Raw genomic sequence first — 23136 nt, 5'->3', positions numbered from 1 at the left:
GATACTAGGACACTATCTAGCCCCTGGATGTTAAAGATCTACAACTATCTAGCCCCTGGATGTTAAAGATCTACAACTATCTAGCCCCTGGATGTTAAAGATCTACAACTATCTAGTCCCTGGATGTTAAAGGTCTAGAACTATCTAGCCCCTGGAGGTTAAAGATCTAGAACTATCTAGCCCATGGATGTTAAAGATCTACAACTATCTAGCCACTGGATTTTAAAGATCTACAACTATCTAGCCACTGGATTTTAAAGCTGTTGAAAATCTAGAACTATCTAGCCCCTGGATTTTAAAGCTGTTAAAGATCTAGAACTATCTAGCCCCTGGATTTTAAAGCTGTTGAAGATCTAGAACTATCTAGCCCCTGGATGTTAAAGCTGTTAAAGATCTAGAACTATCTAGCCCCTGGATGTTAAAGCTGTTAAAGATCTAGAACTATCTAGCCCCTGGATGTTAAAGCTGTTAAAGATCTAGAACTATCTAGCCCCTGGATGTTAAAGATCTAGAAACGATCTAGCCCCTGGATGTTAAAGCTGTTAAAGATCTAGAACTATCTAGCCCCTGGATGTTAAAGCTGTTAAAGATCTAGAACTATCTATCCCCTGGATGTTAAAGCTGTTATAGATCTAGAACTATCTAGCCCCTGGATGTTAAATCTGTTAAAAGATCTAGGGATAGTGTAATAGTAATATTCTGGGGCCTGAGGCTGGACACCTTCTGCCTTTCAATAGACCACAGATCTTCACCTGGGATGCCAACTAATCTGGCTTCCTGTCGCTGTCATCAACTACGTAAACAACAATAAATGACATATCTTAACCTGGACATTTAACACACACCTGTCCTGGTTTTGGGACAATAGAAACCTTGATGTAGTTCTGATACTGTTTCTCTTTCTGTCTGCCAGATGAGGTCTGTGACTCCCCTGGAGGGAATGTGTCTCCCAAGGGTGCAATGCTGCCTTACAGCCTGAAGAGGGTCCCCTTGGACAAGGACAAGGAGGGACAGGGCAGTCCTCTACTGGGGGGCACGGGGAGCAACAGAAACCCCTCTGCTCAGGCAGGTAGGTTACCTTTACCCATCCAGGTAGGAACACACCTAGTCACGCACTATCATACTTCCAGGTGTCGTTCATCACTTTGCGGTTGAGGAAGCCTGGAAGGAGAGGCTATTTAGCCCTAATGCGCAGGCCTCTGTTTCCCTCAAACTGTGTCTGTTCTCAGTAGAGAGAGAGATGTATCTGACAGCAGAATAGATTATCCTTACTGCATTGAAAAAATGCACAATCACAACTACAGCTACATTTTAACTCTTTTTTTGCTAAGTTTGCCGTTCCATCTTATTCCAAGTGAATAGTCTCATACAATGTCATTTTGGACGTAGCCTTTGTCTTGTAGATAGATATCATTAATCCTTCATAGATTACTGTTTTCCTCATAGATAGATAGGCTAGGATTTATCTCTGTGGTTTTCCTCATAGATAGATAGGCTAGGATTTATCTCTGTGGTTTTCCTCATAGATAGATAGGCTAGGATTTATCTCTGTGGTTTTCCTCATAGATAGATAGGCTAGGATTTATCTCTGTGGTTTTTCTCATAGATAGATAGGCTAGGATTTATCTCTGTGGTTTTCCTCATAGATAGATGGCTAGGATTTATCTCTGTGGTTTTCCTCATAGATAGATGGCTAGGATTTATCTCTGTGGTTTTTCTCATAGATAGATAGGCTAGGATTTATCTCTGTGGTTTTCCTCATAGATAGACTAGGATATATCTCTGTGGTTTTCCTCATAGATAGATAGGCTAGGATTTATCTCTGTGGTTTTCCTCATAGATAGATAGGCTAGGATTTATCTCTGTGGTTTTCCTCATAGATAGATAGGCTAGGATTTATCTCTGTGGTTTTTCTCATAGATAGATAGGCTAGGATTTATCTCTGTGGTTTTCCTCATAGATAGATAGGCTAGGATTTATCTCTGTGGTTTTCCTCATAGATAGATAGGCTAGGATTTATCTCTGTGGTTTTTCTCATAGATAGATAAGCTAGGATTTATCTCTGTGGTTTTCCTCATAGATAGATGGCTAGGATTTATCTCTGTGGTTTTCCTCATAGATAGATGGCTAGGATTTATCTCTGTGGTTTTTCTCATAGATAGATAGGCTAGGATTTATCTCTGTGGTTTTCCTCATAGATAGACTAGGATATATCTCTGTGGTTTTCCTCATAGATAGATAGGCTAGGATTTATCTCTGTGGTTTTCCTCATAGATAGATAGGCTAGGATTTATCTCTGTGGTTTTCCTCATAGATAGATAGGCTAGGATTTATCTCTGTGGTTTTTCTCATAGATAGATAGGCTAGGATTTATCTCTGTGGTTTTCCTCATAGATAGATAGGCTAGGATTTATCTCTGTGGTTTTCCTCATAGATAGATAGGCTAGGATTTATCTCTGTGGTTTTCCTCATAGATAGATAGGCTAGGATTTATCTCTGTGGTTTTCCTCATAGATAGACTAGGATATATCTCTGTGGTTTTCCTCATAGATAGACTAGGCTAGGATTTATCTCTGTGGTTTTCCTCATAGATAGATAGGCTAGGATTTATCTCTGTGGTTTTCCTCATAGATAGACTAGGATTTATCTCTGGTTTTTATCATAGATAGATAGGCTAGGATTTATCTCTGTGGTTTTCCTCATAGATAGATAGGCTAGGATGTATCTCTGTGGTTTTTCTCACTAGCACTGGCCAACATTATTATCCAATCTACTACACCAGCTGTAATTAAGCTTCTCTATCTCATTTAGTATTATCTTCATGTATTAGTGTTGTCTCTCTAGAACAGTGGTTCCCAAACTTTTTATAGTCCCGTACCCCTTCAAACGTTCAACCTCCAGCTACGTACCCCCTCTAGCACCAGGGTCAGAGCACTCTGAAATGTTGTTTTTTGCCATCATTGTAAGCCTGCCATACACACACTATACGATACATTTATTAAACAGGAATGAGTGAGTTTTTGTCACAACCCGGCTCGTGGGAAGTGACAAAGAGCTCTTATAGGACCAGGGCACAAATAATTATATAATAATAATCAATCATTTTGCTCTTTATTTAACCATCTTACATATAAAACCTTATTTGTTTATCGACAATTGAGAATAACTCACCACAGGTTAATGAGAAGGGTGTGCTTGAAAGGATGCACATAACTGCAGTGTTGGGTTGGATGAGGCTCTCTTGTTCAGATATGGGTAAGTGGACTGGAGGCAGGGCATGAAAGGGATAATGAATCCAGTTGTTTGTGTCGTCCATTTTGGGAAAGTACCTGTGTAATTGCGCACCCAGCTCGCACATTTGACATTGTCCGTAAACTTGAGTTAATTTGCACACAAAAAATCATACAATGATGGAAAGACCTGTGTGTTGTCCTTGTTCCAACTTCTTAATCATAGCCTCAATTTTGTCCCGCACATTGAATATAGTTGTGGAGAGTCCCTGTAATCCTACATTCAGATCATTCAGGCCAGAAAAAACATCCCCCAGATAGGCCAGTCGTGTGATAAACTCATCATCATGCAAGTGGTCAGACAAGTGAACATTTTGGTCAGTAAAGAACTTTAAGCTCGTCTCTCAAATCAAAGAAACGTGTCAATACTTTGCCCCTTGATAACCAGTGCAGTCTGTATGTTGTAAAAGTGTTACATGGTCGCTGCCCATATCATTGCATAATGCAGAAAATACACTACACAGTCTACTACATACTCTATAACACACTCTACTACACACTCTACTACACTCTACTACACACTCTACTACACACTCTACTACACACTCTACTACAGTCTACTACACAGTCTACTACACACTCTACTACACACTCTACTACAGTCTACTACACACTCTACTACACACTCTACTACACACTCTACTACACAGTCTACTACACACTCTACTACACACTCTACAACACACTCTACTACACACTCTACTACAGTCTACTACACACTCTACTACACACTCTACTACACAGTCTACTACACACTCTACTACACACTCTACTACACACTCTACTACACACTCTACTACACACTCTACTACACACTCTACTACACTCTACTACACACTCTACTACAGTCTACTACACACTCTACTACACACTCTACTACACACTCTACTACACAGTTTACTACACACTCTACTACACTCTACTACACACTCTACTACAGTCTACTACACACTCTACTACAGTCTACTACACACTCTACTACACACTCTACTACAGTCTACTACACACTCTACTACACTCTACTACACTCTACTACACACTCTACTACACACTACTACACACTCTACTACACACTACTACACACTCTACTACACACTACTACTCGCTCTATAACACACTCTACTACACACTCTACTACACTCTACTACACACTCTACTACACACTCTACTACACACTACTACACACTCTACTACACACTACTACACACTCTACTACTCACTCTATAACACACTCTACTACACACTCTACTACACACTCTACTACACTCTACTACAGTCTACTACACACTCTACTACTCACTCTATAACACACTCTACTACACACTCTACTACACACTCTACTACACTCTACTACAGTCTACTACACACTCTACTACACACTCTACTACACACTACTACACACTCAACTACACACTACTACTCGCTCTACTACTCACTCTATAACACACTCTACTACACAGTCTACTACATACTCTATAACAGTCTACTACACACTTTACTACACTCTATAACACAGTTATTACACACTCTACTACACACTCTATAACACAGTCTACTACACACCCTACTACACACTCTACTACACACTCTACTACACACTCTACTACACAGTCTACTACACGCTCTACTACACGCTCTACTACACAGTCTACTACACACCAACATTACTCCTATGAACAGTCACTGAGGGCACCACAGACCACACTTCACCCCCAGTGCTAGTGAGGAGATTTAAATCATGTTCTATGGATCAAGATTGAATCTATCGATAGGTTATCGATGTTATTGATATGTCATTGATAGCTTATTGATAGCTTATTGATATGTCATTGATAGCTTATTGATAGGTTATTGATAGGTTATTGATAGCTTATTGATAGGTTATTGATAGCTTATTGATAGCTTATTGATAGGTTATTGATAGGTTATTGATAGGTTATTGATAGCTTATTGATAGGTTATTGATAGGTTATTGATAGCTTATTGATAGCTTATTGATAGGTTATTGATAGGTTATTGATAGGTTATTGATAGGCTACTCATTCTTTAAAAACTCCATCAAAAAGAACCACACATTACCTACTTGTATTCTATTTGTAGCAGCCCAGATGTGCTGAAAGACAAATTAGAATGAATTACTATGCCCCAATGGGATTGGCCCTGTGGCTAATTGAATGGCTAATTGACCAACGAGCACTAAAGCCCAGCCTCCCTCCCTCCACCCTCTCCCTAGTGAATGTTCCAACAGAAGACGCTAGTGTGTTTGATTCTGATCAGGAAGCTGACAGGCCAATCTCAGAGCCCGACACGCCTGCCAATCACCTACCAGCACCGAACAGGAAGTGGGCGAGCACAAGAGCAGGAAGTCCCTCCCCTTTACTGGTTAGAAGAAGTTCTCCCTTTCCCTCCTCCTCTCTCACTTGTATCTTTCATGATCTCTCATCTTGTCCCGTAGTTCAGGTCAGTCTGCAGTGAGATTCATTATTGGAGCTTCTGGACGTGATTTGATTGATAGTGATGACTTATAATTGAAGGAAGCTTACCAAAATGAATCTACCATACCGCCTACTGATCTTTCTCCAACTGGCACCTGAGGCAGAAAGTTACCCGGGCTTCTCTAGGCCTCACATACCTTCATATTTTTAGAACATGTCTATATGCCAGTTGGTGCCAGTTGGAAAATGTGCTTGCTTTTCTTTAGAAAATGTGTTGGATTGATTCATCTTTCACAAGTTACTGTCTAAAAGTGTTATTTTGACTCATTTTTAGCACTGATGAGGTAGAGATGGAGATTAAAACAGAAATGAAACAATTTGTTTTCAGAAAAGGTTGTTTTTGGCGCCCTCTGCTGTTCATTCTCCTAACCAGACCCTGTCCTCTGCTGTTCATTCTCCTAACCAGACCCTGTCCTCTGCTGTTCATTCTCCTAACCAGACCCTGTCCTCTGCTGTTCATTCTCCTAACCAGACCCTGTCCTCTGCTGTTCATTCTCCTAACCAGACCCTGTCCTCTGCTGTTCATTCTCCTAACCAGACCCTGTCCTCTGCTGTTCATTCTCCTAACCAGACCCTGTCCTCTGCTGTTCGTTCTCCTAACCAGACCCTGTCCTCTGCTGTTCATTCTCCTAACCAGACCCTGTCCTCTGCTGTTCATTCTCCTAACCAGACCCTGTCCTCTGCTGTTCATTCTCCTAACCAGACCCTGTCCTCTGCTGTTCATTCTCCTAACCAGACCCTGTCCTCTGCTGTTCGTTCTCCTAACCAGACCCTGTCCTCTGCTGTTCGTTCTCCTAACCAGACCCTGTCCTCTGCTGTTCGTTCTCCTAACCAGACCCTGTCCTCTGCTGTTCATTCTCCTAACCAGACCCTGTCCTCTGCTGTTCATTCTCCTAACCAGACCCTGTCCTCTGCTGTTCATTCTCCTAACCAGACCCTGTCCTCTGCTGTTCGTTCTCCTAACCAGACCCTGTCCTCTGCTGTTCATTCTCCTAACCAGACCCTGTCCTCTGCTGTTCGTTCTCCTAACCAGACCCTGTCCTCTGCTGTTCATTCTCCTAACCAGACCCTGTCCTCTGCTGTTCGTTCTCCTAACCAGACCCTGTCCTCTTCTCCTCAGCAGTGAAACCAGGCTCAGTGTCAGACCCTGCCAAACACCAGAGCCCCCACCGCCACAACTCTGAGGACAACGTCTCCAAACCCAAGGACCAAACCCCCAACCCTGACAGAGACAAGGGACCGGGGAGAAAGTCTTCCCAATCTGGAGAAGAGGCCGACAAAGACTTTATTTTTATATGAGAAACTAAACTCTCAATGAATGACAGGTGCATGGTACCTGCCTGTCATCTCAATATATCTGATATCAGGAATCAGAAAGCAAAGACCCTATGTCTAAAGAAGACTGTCGGGAGAGTAACCCCTGTGAAGTGTTTCACTTTGATAGTACACTTTCACTAATCTCAGTAATACCAAGATAAATACGGCTAAAGCACTGTTATGATGATGCACTGTTGTGTGTTAAGTCACTGTGGAAAATAAACAGCACCTTTTCTGAAGGGGGAAGGAGAGGGACATCCCTTTACATGACTCCGATATCTCATGGTTTGGCCATGTGTGGACTATGTCATCATGGTTTGGCCATGTGTGTACTATGTCATCATGGTTTGGCCATGTGTGGACTATGTCATCATGGTTTGGCCATGTGTGTACTATGTCATCATGGTTTGGCCCTTTGTGGACTATGTCATCATGGTTTGGCCCTGTGTGTACTATGTCATCATGGTTTGGCCCTGTGTGGACTATGTCATCATGGTTTGGCCCTGTGTGTACTATGTCATCATGGTTTGGACATGTGTGGACTATGTCATCATAGCTTTGTGTGTCGGTCATCCCCTGTGCTTGTATTGGGAACTGAACTGGTGTACTGTCAGGCCAGTAAAAGCTAGCCTGGAATCCACACTGAATATGGCACTGTTTCACTATTCAGATTGGTATCCATGCTAAGTGAAAGCTGGACATGGATGGAAGTCCAGCTCGGGGCTTTTCTGCACTCATGGTCAATTGGCTACTAATTCAGGACCTGACTGCTTCATGTGGACAGACGGACGTTTTCAAACCTGTCCAGCAATTCAGGAAGTAAACTGAAATTCCATTTCCATTTCTCTTCACTGCTTTTCAATAAGAACATTTTTTAATTGGCTTAGTTTCTGGATTGACTGGAATTGAAATGGAATTGACCCCAACGCTGCTGTCCAGTCAGTCAGGGCCAGACAACTAGGGGTCATGTCCTGGCCTCGGCACCTTTCGGTCTTTCAATCGGTCTTCGTTTGCTGCCTCGCTGCCAGTAGTTTATTTTCTTCACGACCTGTAATCATGGCTTGGCCTGAAGGATTGGCTTACTGAGTCAGAACATAGTGATGTCGGGGACTGGGTTGAATGCTGTGAATGCATCACATTCCATGAACCTGTCCACCTGGGCCATGTTCAGTAGGCAGAAAACTGACTGAAACAGGGAGGTAAATTACCTGAACTTGTCCAATAAGAAACACTTGTTTTAGTTTATTACGCTCTCTACTGAACTAGGACCCTGAGGGGTATTCTACGAAGCAGGTAGCAAGGTAACTTTGGTAAACTATGAGTTCAACTCGGGATAACAGGTCAAAGCGGCTCACCTTTTAGCCAGGTGAATTTCTATGGCAACGAATCCTCCAGAACTAACCCGCTCCGGGGAAGGCTAACTCCACTTCCCTTGAATCAAATGATCAATCAAATCAGTTTCCCTCACTCTCGCAAAGACTGCCTCATCCCCTTCATTTGAGGAAGACCACTGATTTGAAATATATAAATGTTTTCTGTGTTAAAAACTAGTAATGTTAAAATATATAACATTTCACATTTAGTAATGACAGAATGCATTCTAAACTTCACCCACAGTAGCACTTCTGTATGATTCATAATATTATTTTATTGATAGGAGGGGGGGAGGTGCCTGTGGTTGTTGTGCATTGATAAACACACCAAAGACAAGTAATAAAATAAAGACGAATTAATGATAAGTAATAAAATTAAATAAACGCATTAATGATAAGTAATAAAATAAAGACCAATTAATGATAAGTAATAAAATAAAATAAACGCATTAATGATAAGTAATAAAATAAAGACTAATTAATGATAAGTAATAAAATAAAGACTAATTAATGATAAGTAATAAGATAAAGACGGCACTAATGATAAGTAATAAAATAAAGACTAATTAATGATAAGTAATAAAATAAAGACTAATTAATGATAAGTAATAAAATAAAGACTAATTAATGATAAGTAATAAGATAAAGACGGCACTAATGATAAGTAATAAAATAAAGACTAATTAATGATAAGTAATGAAATAAAGACGGCACTTCTAAAAGCCAATTTCACACCACAGCTGCTGAATTTCCAAAATAACTTTCCTTTTCTCTTGATTTCTGCACCAATGAAAATGTTGCACTGAGTCGCCCATGGATTGACGTTTCAGCATTGTCACAATGAAGAGTTCGCCGTTCGACTAGCCATGTGCAGTTCCAAGCCTTCTAGAGTTAGCGGCAGGCGTACAAGCAATATCCACCGTCGTTAGGTACACATGAAGCCTGAACTGGGATGTGAAGCTAACTGAAGCTGGTTAGCTCTAGAAGACCCTGAGTAGATCTAGCATGCTTCGTAGGATAACCCCTCTGGTTAACTGTGTTGGTTGGATTTCTCTGTCTTGTATTTTATTCTTTCTGTTTGGGGATAAAGAGCAGCTGTCTGTCTTCTGTTTGGTTCTATGAAACAATAAAACCATGGAACGACGTGTTAAAAGAATCAGTAAGAGTTAAATAAGTAAGAGAGAGAGTCTATCTCTCAGACAGGCAGAGTGATTACTGCTGAATTTGTGTGTCTGATATGCATGTGTGATGTACTGTATGTGTAGTATAATACTGTATGTTAAGTTACATACATGTAATATAATACTGTATGTTAAGTTACATACATGTAATATAATACTGTATGTTAAGTTACATACATGTAATATAATACTGTATGTTAGGTTACATGTATTACAATACTGTATGTTAAATTACATACATGTAATATAATACTGTATGTTAAGATACATACATGTATTATAATACTGTATGTTAAGTTACATACTTGTAATATAATACTGTATGTTAAGATACATGTAATATATCCACACACGTATGTGTACACATCCTATACTACTATGGTACTACTAAGCACACTACTAAAATAGGTTTATATAATGATGTAATTTATTGAAATAAAAACAGTGGTCGGTTGTGTTTTTATCCCTTTTCTTGTCCTTATTGTAAATGTACATTGTGTTAATACTGAGGAAATCAATTAGTCGATTTCATTGTTTTCTTCTTATTCTTTAAACAATTCATTAGTTGGATTATTTTATTTTTATGACAAGAAACAAGCAGAAACATTGATATATTTGCCTGATCATTTCTGAAAAGCAAAAAAAAGGAAAGTTAATTCAACAAAGAAAATGACTCCATGTTGTTATGCTGTATGCTTTATTTAGTTACGGACAACACTCCTTAACATGTTTCACTAAATCACACATGTCCTTCCTCATGTGAATATTTATACCAATTAAAATAATTGTACAGATTGAACACGTCTAAATGAGATTTGTACAGATCTTTGATGACACATTGATGGTTGAATCAGTGTTGAATGAATGGGGTTCCATTACTTTAAGCTTCTTCTATGTGCTCTGCCTGTTGACACGGATGCCAAGTCTAGCAAGCCGATGCTGGCATCCTTCCTCTGCATTACCGTGATGAGGCACAATAGAGGTCCCATACATTGCGGTACTCATCGTCTCGGAGTGACCCTGAGAAGACTCTCTCTCCAGCCATCTGCTCTTCTTTTGTTTGAGCTTGTTGTGGCTTCTCATTCTGTCTACTTTCCAAATGTGCTCACAGTCTCCAGGAAACTCATGAAAGTGTGAGCGGTTGTCCTCCATTCTTCTTAAAGCTTGTCCCAACTGAAGTCTCTGAGAGCAGGAGTGGTCTGTCACAGTATGGAGTTCAATTCAAATGGCTTGACATGCTTTGGAACTTATTTGGAGACCTCAGGAGCCAGACTGGGGTGACCAGGGGAGCCAGACTGGGGTGACCAGGGGAGTCAGACTGGGGTGACCAGGGAGCCAGACTGGGGTGACCAGGGGAGCCAGACTGGGGTGACCAGGGGAGCCAGACTGGGGTGACCAGGGGAGTCAGACTGGGGTGACCAGGGGAGCCAGACTGGGGTGACCAGGGGGAGCCAGACTGGGGTGACCAGGGGAGTCAGACTGGGGTGACCAGGGGGAGCCAGACTGGGGTGACCAGGGGGAGTCAGACTGGGGTGACCAGGGGAGTCAGACTGGGGTGACCAGGGGAGTCAGACTGGGGTGACCAGGGGAGTCAGACTGGGGGTGACCAGGGGAGCCAGACTGGGGTGACCGGGGAGTCAGACTGGGGTGACCAGGGGAGCCAGACTGGGGTGACCAGGGGAGCCAGACTGGGGTGACCAGGGGAGCCAGACTGGGGTGACCAGGGGAGTCAGACTGGGGTGACCAGGGGAGCCAGACTGGGGTGACCAGGGGAGCCAGACTGGGGTGACCAGGGGAGCCAGACTGGGGTGACCGGGGGAGCCAGACTGGGGTGACCGGGGGAGTCAGACTGGGGTGACCGGGGGAGTCAGACTGGGGTGACCGGGGGGAGTCAGACTGGGGTGACCGGGGAGCCAGACTGGGGTGACCGGGGGAGCCAGACTGGGGTGACCAGGGGAGCCAGACTGGGGTGACCAGGGGGAGCCAGACTGGGGTGACCAGGGGGAGTCAGACTGGGGTGACCAGGGGAGTCAGACTGGGGTGACCAGGGGAGTCAGACTGGGGTGACCAGGGAGCCAGACTGGGGTGACCAGGGGAGCCAGACTGGGGTGACCAGGGGAGTCAGACTGGGGTGACCAGGGGAGTCAGACTGGGGTGACCAGGGGAGTCAGACTGGGGTGACCAGGGGAGTCAGACTGGGGTGACCGGGGGAGCCAGACTGGGGTGACCAGGGGAGTCAGACTGGGGTGACCAGGGGAGCCAGACTGGGGTGACCCAGGGGAGCCAGACTGGGGTGACCGGGGGGAGCCAGACTGGGGTGACCAGGGGGAGCCAGACTGGGGTGACCAGGGAGCCAGACTGGGGTGACCAGGGGAGTCAGACTGGGGTGACCAGGGGAGCCAGACTGGGGTGACCAGGGGAGCCAGACTGGGGTGACCAGGGGAGTCAGACTGGGGTGACCAGGGGAGCCAGACTGGGGTGACCAGGGGAGCCAGACTGGGGTGACCAGGGGAGTCAGACTGGGGGTGACCAGGGGAGTCAGACTGGGGTGACCAGGGGAGCCAGACTGGGGTGACCAGGGGAGCCAGACTGGGGTGACCAGGGGAGCCAGACTGGGGTGACCAGGGGCGCCAGACTGGGGTGACCAGGGGAGCCAGACTGGGGTGACCAGGGGGGAGTCAGACTGGGGTGACCAGGGGAGCCAGACTGGGGTGACCGGGGGAGCCAGACTGGGGTGACCAGGGGAGCCAGACTGGGGTGACCAGGGGAGCCAGACTGGGGTGACCAGGGGAGCCAGACTGGGGTGACCAGGGGAGCCAGACTGGGGTGACCAGGGGAGCCAGACTGGGGTGACCAGGGGAGCCAGACTGGGGTGACCAGGGGAGTCAGACTGGGGTGACCGGGGGAGTCAGACTGGGGTGACCAGGGGAGTCAGACTGGGGTGACCGGGGAGCCAGACTGGGGTGACCAGGGGAGCCAGACTGGGGTGACCAGGGGGAGCCAGACTGGGGTGACCAGGGGAGTCAGACTGGGGTGACCAGGGGAGTCAGACTGGGGTGACCAGGGGAGTCAGACTGGGGTGACCAGGGGAGCCAGACTGGGGTGACCAGGGAGACAGACTGGGGTGACCAGGGGAGTCAGACTGGGGTGACCAGGGGAGTCAGACTGGGGTGACCAGGGGAGCCAGACTGGGGTGACCAGGGGAGTCAGACTGGGGTGACCAGGGGGCGTCAGACTGGGGTGACCAGGGGAGTCAGACTGGGGTGACCAGGGGAGCCAGACTGGGGGTGACCAGGGGAGCCAGACTGGGGTGACCAGGGGGAGCCAGACTGGGGTGACCAGGGGAGCCAGACTGGGGTGACCGGGGGAGTCAGACTGGGGTGACCGGGGGGAGTCAGACTGGGGTGACCGGGGGGAGTCAGACTGGGGTGACCGGGGGGAGCCAGACTGGGGTGACCGGGGGAGCCAGACTGGGGTGACCAGGGGAGTCAGACTGGGGTGACCGGGGGGAGTCAGACTGGGGTGACCAGGGGGAGCCAGACTGGGGTGACCGGGGGGAGTCAGACTGGGGTGACCGGGGGGAGCCAGACTGGGGTGACCGGGGGAGCCAGACTGGGGTGACCGGGGGAGCCAGACTGGGGACGTTCATCACAGCCTTTGGTAGCATGTGGAATCGTCCTAGTACAACCTTCTCCACAACCTTCTCCATTGGGACCAGTAACTAACTTCTCCATTGGGACCAGTAACTAACTTCTCCATTGGGACCAGTAACTAACTTCTCCATTGGGACCAGTAACTAACTTCTCCATTGGGACCAGTAACTAACTTCTCCATTGGGACCAGTAACTAACTTCTCCATTGGGACCAGTAACTAACTTCTCCATTGGGACCAGTAACTAACTTCTCCATTGGGACCAGTAACTAACTTCTCCATTGGGACCAGTAACTAACTTCTCCATTGGGACCAGTAACTAACATCTCCATTGGGACCAGTAACTAACTTCTCCATTGGGACCAGTAACTAACTTCTCCATTGGGACCAGTAACTAACTTCTCCATTGGGACCAGTAACTAACTTCTCCATTGGGACCAGTAACTAACTTCTCCATTGGGACCAGTAACTAACTTCTCCATTGGGACCAGTAACTAACTTCTCCATTGGGACCAGTAACTAACTTCTCCATTGGGACCAGTAACTAACTTCTCCATTGGGACCAGTAACTAACTTCTCCATTGGGACCAGTAACTAACTTCTCCATTGGGACCAGTAACTAACTTCTCCATTGGGACCAGTAACTAACTTCTCCATTGGGACCAGTAACTAACTTCTCCATTGGGACCAGTAACTAACTTCTCCATTGGGACCAGTAACTAACTTCTCCATTGGGACCAGTAACTAACTTCTCCATTGGGACCAGTAACTAACTTCTCCATTGGGACCAGTAACTAACTTCTCCATTGGGACCAGTAACTAACTTCTCCATTGGGACCAGTAACTAACTTCTCCATTGGGACCAGTAACTAACTTCTCCATTGGGACCAGTAACTAACTTCTCCATTGGGACCAGTAACTAACTTCTCCATTGGGACCAGTAACTAACTTCTCCATTGGGACCAGTAACTAACATCTCCATTGGGACCAGTAACTAACTTCTCCATTGGGACCAGCAACTAACTTCTCCATTGGGACCAGTAACTAACTTCTCCATTGGGACCAGCAACTAACTTCTCCATTGGGACCAGTAACTAACTTCTCCATTGGGACCAGTAACGATGCGAGTATTATGGGATGTTTTCAGTCTGCACCTAGAAGAATGGGAGGGACCCATGTCATGAGGTTAATAGTGATTGTCATGGCAGACATTGGCTGAATATAACGTTTTAATATCTTTGGCTGTGAGTGATGGGGGAAAGAAAAGGCCTCTAAGACAGTTACTTGAATAATTCAATGGATGTTTTGTTTACAAAGTTGATTACTTTTTTATTCCAAATTGTATTCACTCCCACTAAGGCCAACTTTGAATCGTTGATGTGCAAGGCTTGCTGTGTGCAGTAGCCTGGGGACGAGGTTATGCTGCATTCATAAATGGGAAGGTGGACATTTCCAGTTGTGAAGTAGTAAATACGAGTTGGATGCATTCACATGCAGAGGTCCCGGGTTGGAGCCAGGTATGTGCCAAATCGGGGTAAAGTGGTACTCCCTAAGCAAGCAGCGTGACGTCCTCTAAAGTGGTGCCGTGACCCGGATCTACAGCGCAACGCCGGGGTCGCTGTTAAGTAAGTTTGAGGGGTGAATGTAGCACTTGGAGTTTATTTTAGATTTTTACAGGGACAGTGAACGTTAATCAACGTTTCAGTAAAAGTGACAGTTTTAGCCAGCCGGCTAATTTTCAACCGCAGTCTCTGGGCAGGTTATTAAAAACAATTACAATAACAATCCAGACAAACAATGAGCAGTGAGCACATGCAGAGCAAGATAGGACAGGCAACAGTAAGACGCAGACAAACATGCAGACAGATATGTGGACAGACAGATATGCGGACAGACAGACCTGCAGGCAGACAGACAGACATGCAGACAAACACCTCACAAGCTGCAGACAACTGATAACATGGAAAGCTACAATACACAGCTAAGTTTTATTCTTGATCCGAAAATGTGGTCGGAGGCACCATATGGATGGTGTGACGCAGTTGAGGTGCCTCCAGAAGCACACAGAGGCCAAATTGAGCTCTGTACCGCATCGTGACCGGTAGAGACGCTTGAGGGAGGATAGTTACATATAAACTCAGCAAAAAAAGAAACATCCCTTTTTCAGGACCCTGTCTTTCAAAGATAATTCGTAAAAATCCAAATAACTTCACAGATTTTCATTGTAAAGGGTTTAAACACTGTTTTCCATGCTTGTTCAATGAACAATAAACAATTAATGAACATGCACCTGTGGAACGGTTGTTCAGACACTAACAGCTTACAGACGGTAGGCAATTAAGGTCACAGTTATGAAAACTTAGGACACTATAGAGGCCTTTCTATTGACTCTGAAAAACACCAAAAGAAAGATGCCCAGGGTCCCTGCTCATCTGTGTGAACGTGCCTTAGGCATGCTGCAAGGAGGCATGAGGACTGCAGATGTGGCCAGGGCAATAAATTGCAATGTCCGTACTGTGAGATGCCTAAGACAGCGCTACAGGGAGACAGGATGGACAGCTGATCGTCCTCGCCGTGGCAGACCACGTGTACAACACCTGCACAGGATCACACCTGCGGGACAGGTACAGGATGACAACAACTGCCCGAGTTACACCAGGAACGCACAATCCCTCCATCAGTGCTCAGACTGTCCGCAATAGGCTGAGAGAGGCTGGACTGAGGGCTTGTAGGCCTGTAGTAAGGCAAGTCCTCACCAGACATCACCGGCAACAACGTCGCCTATGGGCACAAACCCACCGTCGCTGGACCAGACAGGACTGGCAAAAAGTGCTCTTCACTGACGAGTTGCGGTTTTGTCTCACCAGGGGTGATGGTCGGATTCGCGTTTATTGTCGAAGGAATGAGCGTTACACCGAGGCCTGTACTCTGGAGCGGGATCGATTTGGAGGTGGAGGGTCAGTCATGGTCTGGGGCGGTGTGTCACAGCATCATCGGACTGAGCTTGTTGTCATTGCAGGCAATCCCAACTCTGTGCGTTACAGGGAAGACATCCTCCTCCCTCATGTGGTACCCTTCCTGCAGGCTCATCCTGACATGACCCTCCAACATGACTATGCCACCAGCCATACTGCTCGTTCTGTGCGTGATTTCCTGCAAGACAGGAATGTCAGTGTTCTGCCATGGCCAGCGAAGAGCCCGGATCTCAATCTCATTGAGCACGTCTGGGACCTGTTGGATCGGAGGGTCAGGGCTAGGGCCATTCCCCCCAGAAATGTCCGGGAACTTGCAGGTGCCTTGGTGGAAGAGTGGGGTAACATCTCACAGCAAGAACTGGCAAATCTGGTGCAGTCCATGAGGAGGAGATGCACTGCAGTACTTAATGCAGCTGGTGGCCACAACAGATTACATTTGATTTTGACCCCCCCTTTGTTCAGGGACACATTATTCCATATCTGTTAGTCACATGTCTGTGGAACTTGTTCAGTTTATGTCTCAGTTGTTGAATCTTGTTATGTTCATACAAATATTTACACATGTTAAGTTTGCTGTAAATAAACAGAGTTGACAGTGAGAGGACGTTTCTCTTTTTGCTTTTTATGTATTTGTGAAGCAGAGGTCCTGGGTTCGAGACAGGTATGTGCTGCATGGGGATGGAGTGGTACACGCTCAGCAATCAGCGTGACGTCCTTTTACACGATTTTCCCACTAGTAATTACCAGGTGAAGTGCTTTTTTCCCCAGCCTTATGTGCTAAATACAACCTTTCAACTTAGTTATGAATGTCGGGTTAGTGTTGAATATAGGCAGGTCAGTAGCACATCTAGCCACTAGATGGCGGGATAATTATGAGATAAAACCGAGCCATCTCACTGGGCATAGACGTCCGTTCAACATTATTCCACGATTTAATTCAACCAGTGTGATCCCAGCGGGATGGGAGAACTCTTGTCTGCATTCTGCGTTTGATTGAATACAGGCCTGTAATTCAACTAGAATAAAACACTGAAATATGTTACTGTGAAACTGTAATCACAGTACAAGTGTGTCTTGTACTGGGATAGGATAAAGTAATCCTTTTAACCCACCTACCCCCCCCCCCCCCAAAAAAAATATATATTTACAAAAAAAATAATATATATATAAAAACAAATATAGATGTACTATTGTAAAGTGGTTGTTCCACTGGATATCATAAGGTAAATGCACCAATTTGTAAGTCGCTCTGGATAAGAGCGTCTGCTAAATGACGTAAATGTCTTGATTTAGTGCTTTTTTAAATGCAAGCTGAGAATTAATTCAGCCAGCCACTCTAAAAATCTGCCAGTGAGAAATGAAATCTCGTAAACTATTAAAAATCGTAAACCATCTCTGGTATGATATGCATAACTTTGACAGACCAGTTTCAGGAGGAAAGCATTTGTGTGACTAGTCTCATCTCCTTTATAGCTACAGTCAGCAGAACCATGTATTTAGACAGTTAGACCAATGAGGTTTCTGCGTGATGATACATTTACATGACACTTGAACATTCTGTGGCAGCCATGTTAGTTCCCCATTAACTTTACATGTGGAATATTAAAACAATGCTATGTAACCGAATGTCTAGAATTAGAACAATATTCAACATTCTAAAAGTTGACCAAACTCTCGAATGTCTCTGCAGTCGAAATCCGTTCGGCCCTCCTGTATTCTATTCATTCTACACCGCGTCATGGTGAAGTCAGATTAGTCCATATAAGGAGGTGGGGTTTGGAGAATTGATCGGTCCACATCAAGAAAAGCAGCCAAACGTCATACTGAACTAGTGCAGAGTAGACTCGACAAGGATACAGCGACAGTAGGCTGTCAACTGAACTATCATAAACCCTATTAAGAGATATAATTTACACTCCTGTGTATTACAATGGACTGCGCTTTTGAGCACTTGGATGCTGTTGGTTTTCTGGAGATTTGGCAACACTTTGATGCAGACGGTGACAATTATTAATATTATAACCTAACCATGCGAGCTATGGTTTGATAACTTGATATATGTTATTTTTGATGCAATAAAAACCATGTTATTTATGTAAAGAAAACGTTTAAAATGTATTCTAAAACGTATGAGAGAGTATTTTAAATGTTGATAATGCTTCTCCAGATAATGGTTACATCGAGGGGAAGGAGTTGGATCAATTCTTCCGTCACATGATGACGAAATTAGGTCCGGAGGTAAGTACATATATTTTCCCTTTTATCTTTTAACTATTGTATTAGCAGCCTAATAACGCGCAACACATTTGAAGCGCAGCAGGTGCACTTTGTCTATTTGCGAGTTACTGCCAGAAACTAGTGTGCGCCCTTATAAATGACGCATAACAGATACATTATTATTATAAATATCCTCTTCTAAATATGACTCACTGTTCCTCGGAAGTGTTATCGGACGTTCCTCTATTACAGATAGCCTACAACGGGTTAAAGGCACTTCCTCTTGTATACCGTAAGTGGTGTGCCACTGTTGCCTCTATGGGAGATTACCAACAACATGTTATTTTTGTGTTAAGTATTTACAGTCGATCAATGTACCTCTTGGTCTAGATGAGTGAATAAAACGATTCGATGGCAGGCTTCTGATGATTGACAAGTAAATACAACTATGGGTTGTATCAGGAAAACAGCCAGTACTTTTCCCATGTAATTGTGCAGCAAAGGGCAGCGTATCTTTAGTTATAGCTCTGTCCAAACAAAGGCTCCACCTTTTAGTATGTGTTTGTCTTTTTCCTGAGTGGGTTAAGCTGCTGTCCAGATGGGCTCAAGGATGACATTAGGATGCTACAGGCATCAGCAAACGCAATTAGGGTGTGTGTCCCAATTGGCACCCTATTCCCTATATAGTGCACTACTTTTGACCAAAGCCCTATGGCACCCTGTTCCCTATATAGTGAACTACTTTTGACCAGAACCCTATGGCACCCTGTTCCCTATATAGTGCACTACTTTTGACCAAAGCAATATGGCACCCTGTTCCCTATATAGTGCACTACTTTTGACCAAAGCCCTATGGAACCCTGTTCCCTATATAGTGCACTACTTTTGACCAAAGCCATATGGAACCCTGTTCCCTATATAGTCCACTACTTTTGACCAGAGCCAATAGGGCACCCTGTCCCCTATATAGTGCACTACTTTTGACCAGAGCCAATAGGGTGCCATTTGGGACGTATAGTTGATGTTCTGGCCTACTTCCCAGTGGGTGGTTAGAGAGAGGCCATGTTCAGCACTGAGAATGGGTTCTGTGATGGGGATGTAGTTGTTTAATGGTTCCTGCAGATGTGTAGAAAACTAAATATTGTTGTGATATTGTTAAAATACATGAAACTGACCACCACTTGGTAGTCATAAGACCAATAACATCTGTGCTCAGTTTTCATCTCATTGGCTATCATATAAACAGGAAGTATTGACATTAAAGTCTGAAAGGACAAATCTGGAGAAGTTTTTGGTTTCCTAGAATATTATAATCACTTGCCTAAAAAAAATGTCAATTAGCTATTTACATGCAGAAGTGAAATATATTTCCTGACTTTCACTTACACATACGAGAGGAATCAGAAAGATCAGCACTGGAATTCTTTATATTTTGGTTGTGAGCATCAATTACATTCTCAGAGCTCAACTAGCCCGACTGCAATAAATTCCATAAATTGTCTGTATTTCACTTTGCTTCCAGTCTTGCACTAAAGATTGTCCTGTCCCTGCCCTTAGACCACGGACACACTACTTGGTCAATATGTTCACTTACATTGGACATCATTATGCTTAAGGTCAACAGCTGATAAGGAACATAATAATATTGACAACAGACTCATGTCTCTGTATTATGAGAAGCTGCTGTCACCTACATGTCTGGGACAGGTCATTTATTGACAACAGACTCATGTCTCTGTATTATGAGAAGCTGCTGGCACCTACATGTCTGGGACAGGTCATTTATTGACAACAGACTCATGTATCTGTATTATGAGAAGCTGCTGGCACCTACATGTCTGGGACAGGTCATTTATTGACAACAGACTCATGTATCTGTATTATGAGAATCTGCTGGCACCTACATGTCTGGGACAGGTCATTTATTGACAACAGACTCATGTCTCTGTATTATGAGAATCTACTGGCACCTACATGTCTGGGACAGGTCATTTATTGACAACAGACTCATGTCTCTGTATTATGAGAAGCTGCTGGCACCTACATGTCTGGGACAGGTCATTTATTGACAACAGACTCATGTCTCTGTATTATGAGAAGCTGCTGGCACCTACATGTCTGGGACAGGTCATTTATTGACAACAGACTCATGTCTCTGTATTATGAGAATCTGCTGGCACCTACATGTCTGGGACAGGTCATTTATTGACAACAGACTCATGTCTCTGTATTATGAGAAGCTGCTGGCACCTACATGTCTGGGACAGGTCATTTATTGACAACAGACTCATGTCTCTGTATTATGAGAATCTGCTGGCACCTACATGTCTGGGACAGGTCATTTATTGACAACAGACTCATGTCTCTGTATTATGAGAATCTGCTGTCACCTACATGTCTGGGACAGGTCATTTATTGACAACAGACTCATGTATCTGTATTATGAGAAACTGCTGGCACCTACATGTCTGGGACAGGTCATTTATTGACAACAGACTCATGTATCTGTATTATGAGAAGCTGCTGGCACCTACATGTCTGGGACAGGTCATTTATTGACAACAGACTCATGTCTCTGTATTATGAGAAGCTGCTGTCACCTACATGTCTGGGACAGGTCATTTATTGACAACAGACTCATGTATCTGTATTATGAGAATCTGCTGTCACCTACATGTCTGGGACAGGTCATTTATTGACAACAGACTCATGTATCTGTATTATGAGAAGCTGCTGTCACCTACATGTCTGGGACAGGTCATTTATTGACAACAGACTCATGTCTCTGTATTATGAGAAGCTGCTGGCACCTACATGTCTGGGACAGGTCATTTATTGACAACAGACTCATGTATCTGTATTATGAGAAGCTGCTGGCACCTACATGTCTGGGACAGGTCATTTATTTGTGTTTGTTCCTGCTCTCACTGTATGTACACAGCTAATTAGTTATGAAGTGTATCTCTAGGGAAGTAATATTTGATATAAATCCGTATTATATATACCTTACATACAACCCGTAATAAGACTATGAAATTAATATGATCAAAGTCAATCAAAACTGGTATCTTCTCCATAAAGAGGATTATGGTTGAGTTTCAGTAACAGGCTATCAAGAAAGGTATGAGAATGGAGAACTAAAGGAAAGTAGATTTAAATACATTGTAATACAAACGATTCACATAAGCTTAAATTGCAATACATTATTATAGGCATGATAAGAGAGAGAGAGAAGTCATAGCCTGAAAAAGCCATGCCCCAAGAGGCCATGGGAAGGAGAGAGAAAGAGAGAGAGTGTATTTCACCACAGCAGGTCAGGAACACAAAGAGAAAGACAGAATGAAACACTCCTTTATAACACCTGAGTTGTTTGGGTTCCAAATGTGAGTTGTTGACCAATAGGATTACTTTAAAAGTGACCTTCCAATCAGAAGACAACAGAAGCTCTGCTTGACAGAGATGTGACAGAATGGGGAATGGTGAGATAATGCAGCATTCCTAAGACAACACACAGGAAGTCATTGCATACAGTGTAGAGAGTCAGTTCAGGGAGGAAGCATCATTGATCATCGGGTATATTACATTTCCACCAGAGAAGAGAGACATGTGGGTACCAGTAAGCACATCTGGTCAGAGGAGAGAGAGGGAGGGGGGAGGGGGAGTCATAGTGACTGTGGTAACTGTTATTCTGATCTCTCTCTCCGTGCAGGATAAAGTAACAGAGGAGAGGGTCCAGAGGCTGAAGCAGAAGTTCATGTCAGCCTATGATGTCACCGCAGACGGACGCCTGCAGATCCAGGAGGTAACGTCAACAGATGGATAGGAACCTATAGCTATAACAATCTGAGATACAGATGGATAGGGAAACCTATAGCTATAACAATCTGAGATACAGATGGATAGGGAAACCTATAGCTATAACAATCTGAGATACAGATGGATAGGGAAACCTATAGCTATAACAATCTGAGATACAGATGGATAGGAAACCTATAGCTATAACAAGCTGAGATACAGATGGATAGGAAACCTATAGCTATAACAATCTGAGATACAGATGGATAGGGAAACCTATAGCTATAACAATCTGAGATACAGATGGATAGGGAAACCTATAGCTATAACAATCTGAGATACAGATGGATAGGGAAACCTATAGCTATAACAATCTGAGATACAGATGGATAGGGAACCCTATAGCTATAACAATCTGAGATACAGATGGATAGGGAAACCTATAGCTATAACAATCTGAGATACAGATGGATAGGGAAACCTATAGCTATAACAATCTGAGATACAGATGGATAGGGAACCCTATAGCTATAACAATCTGAGATACAGATGGATAGGGAACCTATAGCTATAACAATCTGAGATACAGATGGATAGGGAAACCTATAGCTATAACAATCTGAGATACAGATGGATAGGGAACCCTATAGCTATAACAATCTGAGATACAGATGGATAGGAAACCTATAGCTATAACAATCTGAGATACAGATGGATAGGGAAACCTATAGCTATAACAATCTGAGATACAGATGGATAGGGAAACCTATAGCTATAACAATCTGAGATACAGATGGATAGGAAACCTATAGCTATAACAATCTGAGATACAGATGGATAG

The 23136-nt window shown here is 44.1% G+C and overlaps 2 protein-coding genes across 8 annotated transcripts in view; both read left to right on the top strand.

The window, feature by feature from the left end:
* The window catches only part of LOC106572945 (F-actin-uncapping protein LRRC16A), a 307628-nt gene extending 297509 nt beyond the window's left edge, over window positions 1-10119 (top strand). For 2 of the 5 annotated variants that reach the window (XM_045696617.1, XM_045696613.1), the window contains 2 exons: window positions 914-1069; window positions 6906-10119. The gene's annotated coding sequence lies outside the window, so the exon portion shown is untranslated. Of the gene's footprint in view, window positions 1-913; window positions 1070-5523; window positions 5673-6905 lie in introns of all 5 variants that reach the window. The other 3 variants (XM_045696615.1, XM_045696614.1, XM_045696616.1) reach the window with 3 other exon arrangements.
* Window positions 10120-18060: 7941 nt separating this feature from the next.
* Window positions 18061-23136, top strand: part of LOC106572986 (secretagogin) — a 48152-nt gene continuing 43076 nt past the window's right edge. For all 3 annotated transcript variants that reach the window (XM_045696627.1, XM_045696631.1, XM_045696629.1), the window contains exons 1-3: window positions 18061-18283; window positions 18451-18521; window positions 22210-22302. In XM_045696627.1, the coding sequence (XP_045552583.1) occupies window positions 18214-18283; window positions 18451-18521; window positions 22210-22302 (234 nt within the window). In that variant the 5' untranslated portion in view covers window positions 18061-18213. The remainder of the gene's footprint in view (window positions 18284-18450; window positions 18522-22209; window positions 22303-23136) is intronic.

Source organism: Salmo salar, chromosome ssa02, assembly GCF_905237065.1.
Source record: "Salmo salar chromosome ssa02, Ssal_v3.1, whole genome shotgun sequence".
Taxonomy (NCBI): domain Eukaryota; kingdom Metazoa; phylum Chordata; class Actinopteri; order Salmoniformes; family Salmonidae; genus Salmo; species Salmo salar.
The sequence above is the reverse complement of the archived record's forward strand: the minus strand, read 5'-3'. Positions and strand labels throughout refer to the sequence as shown.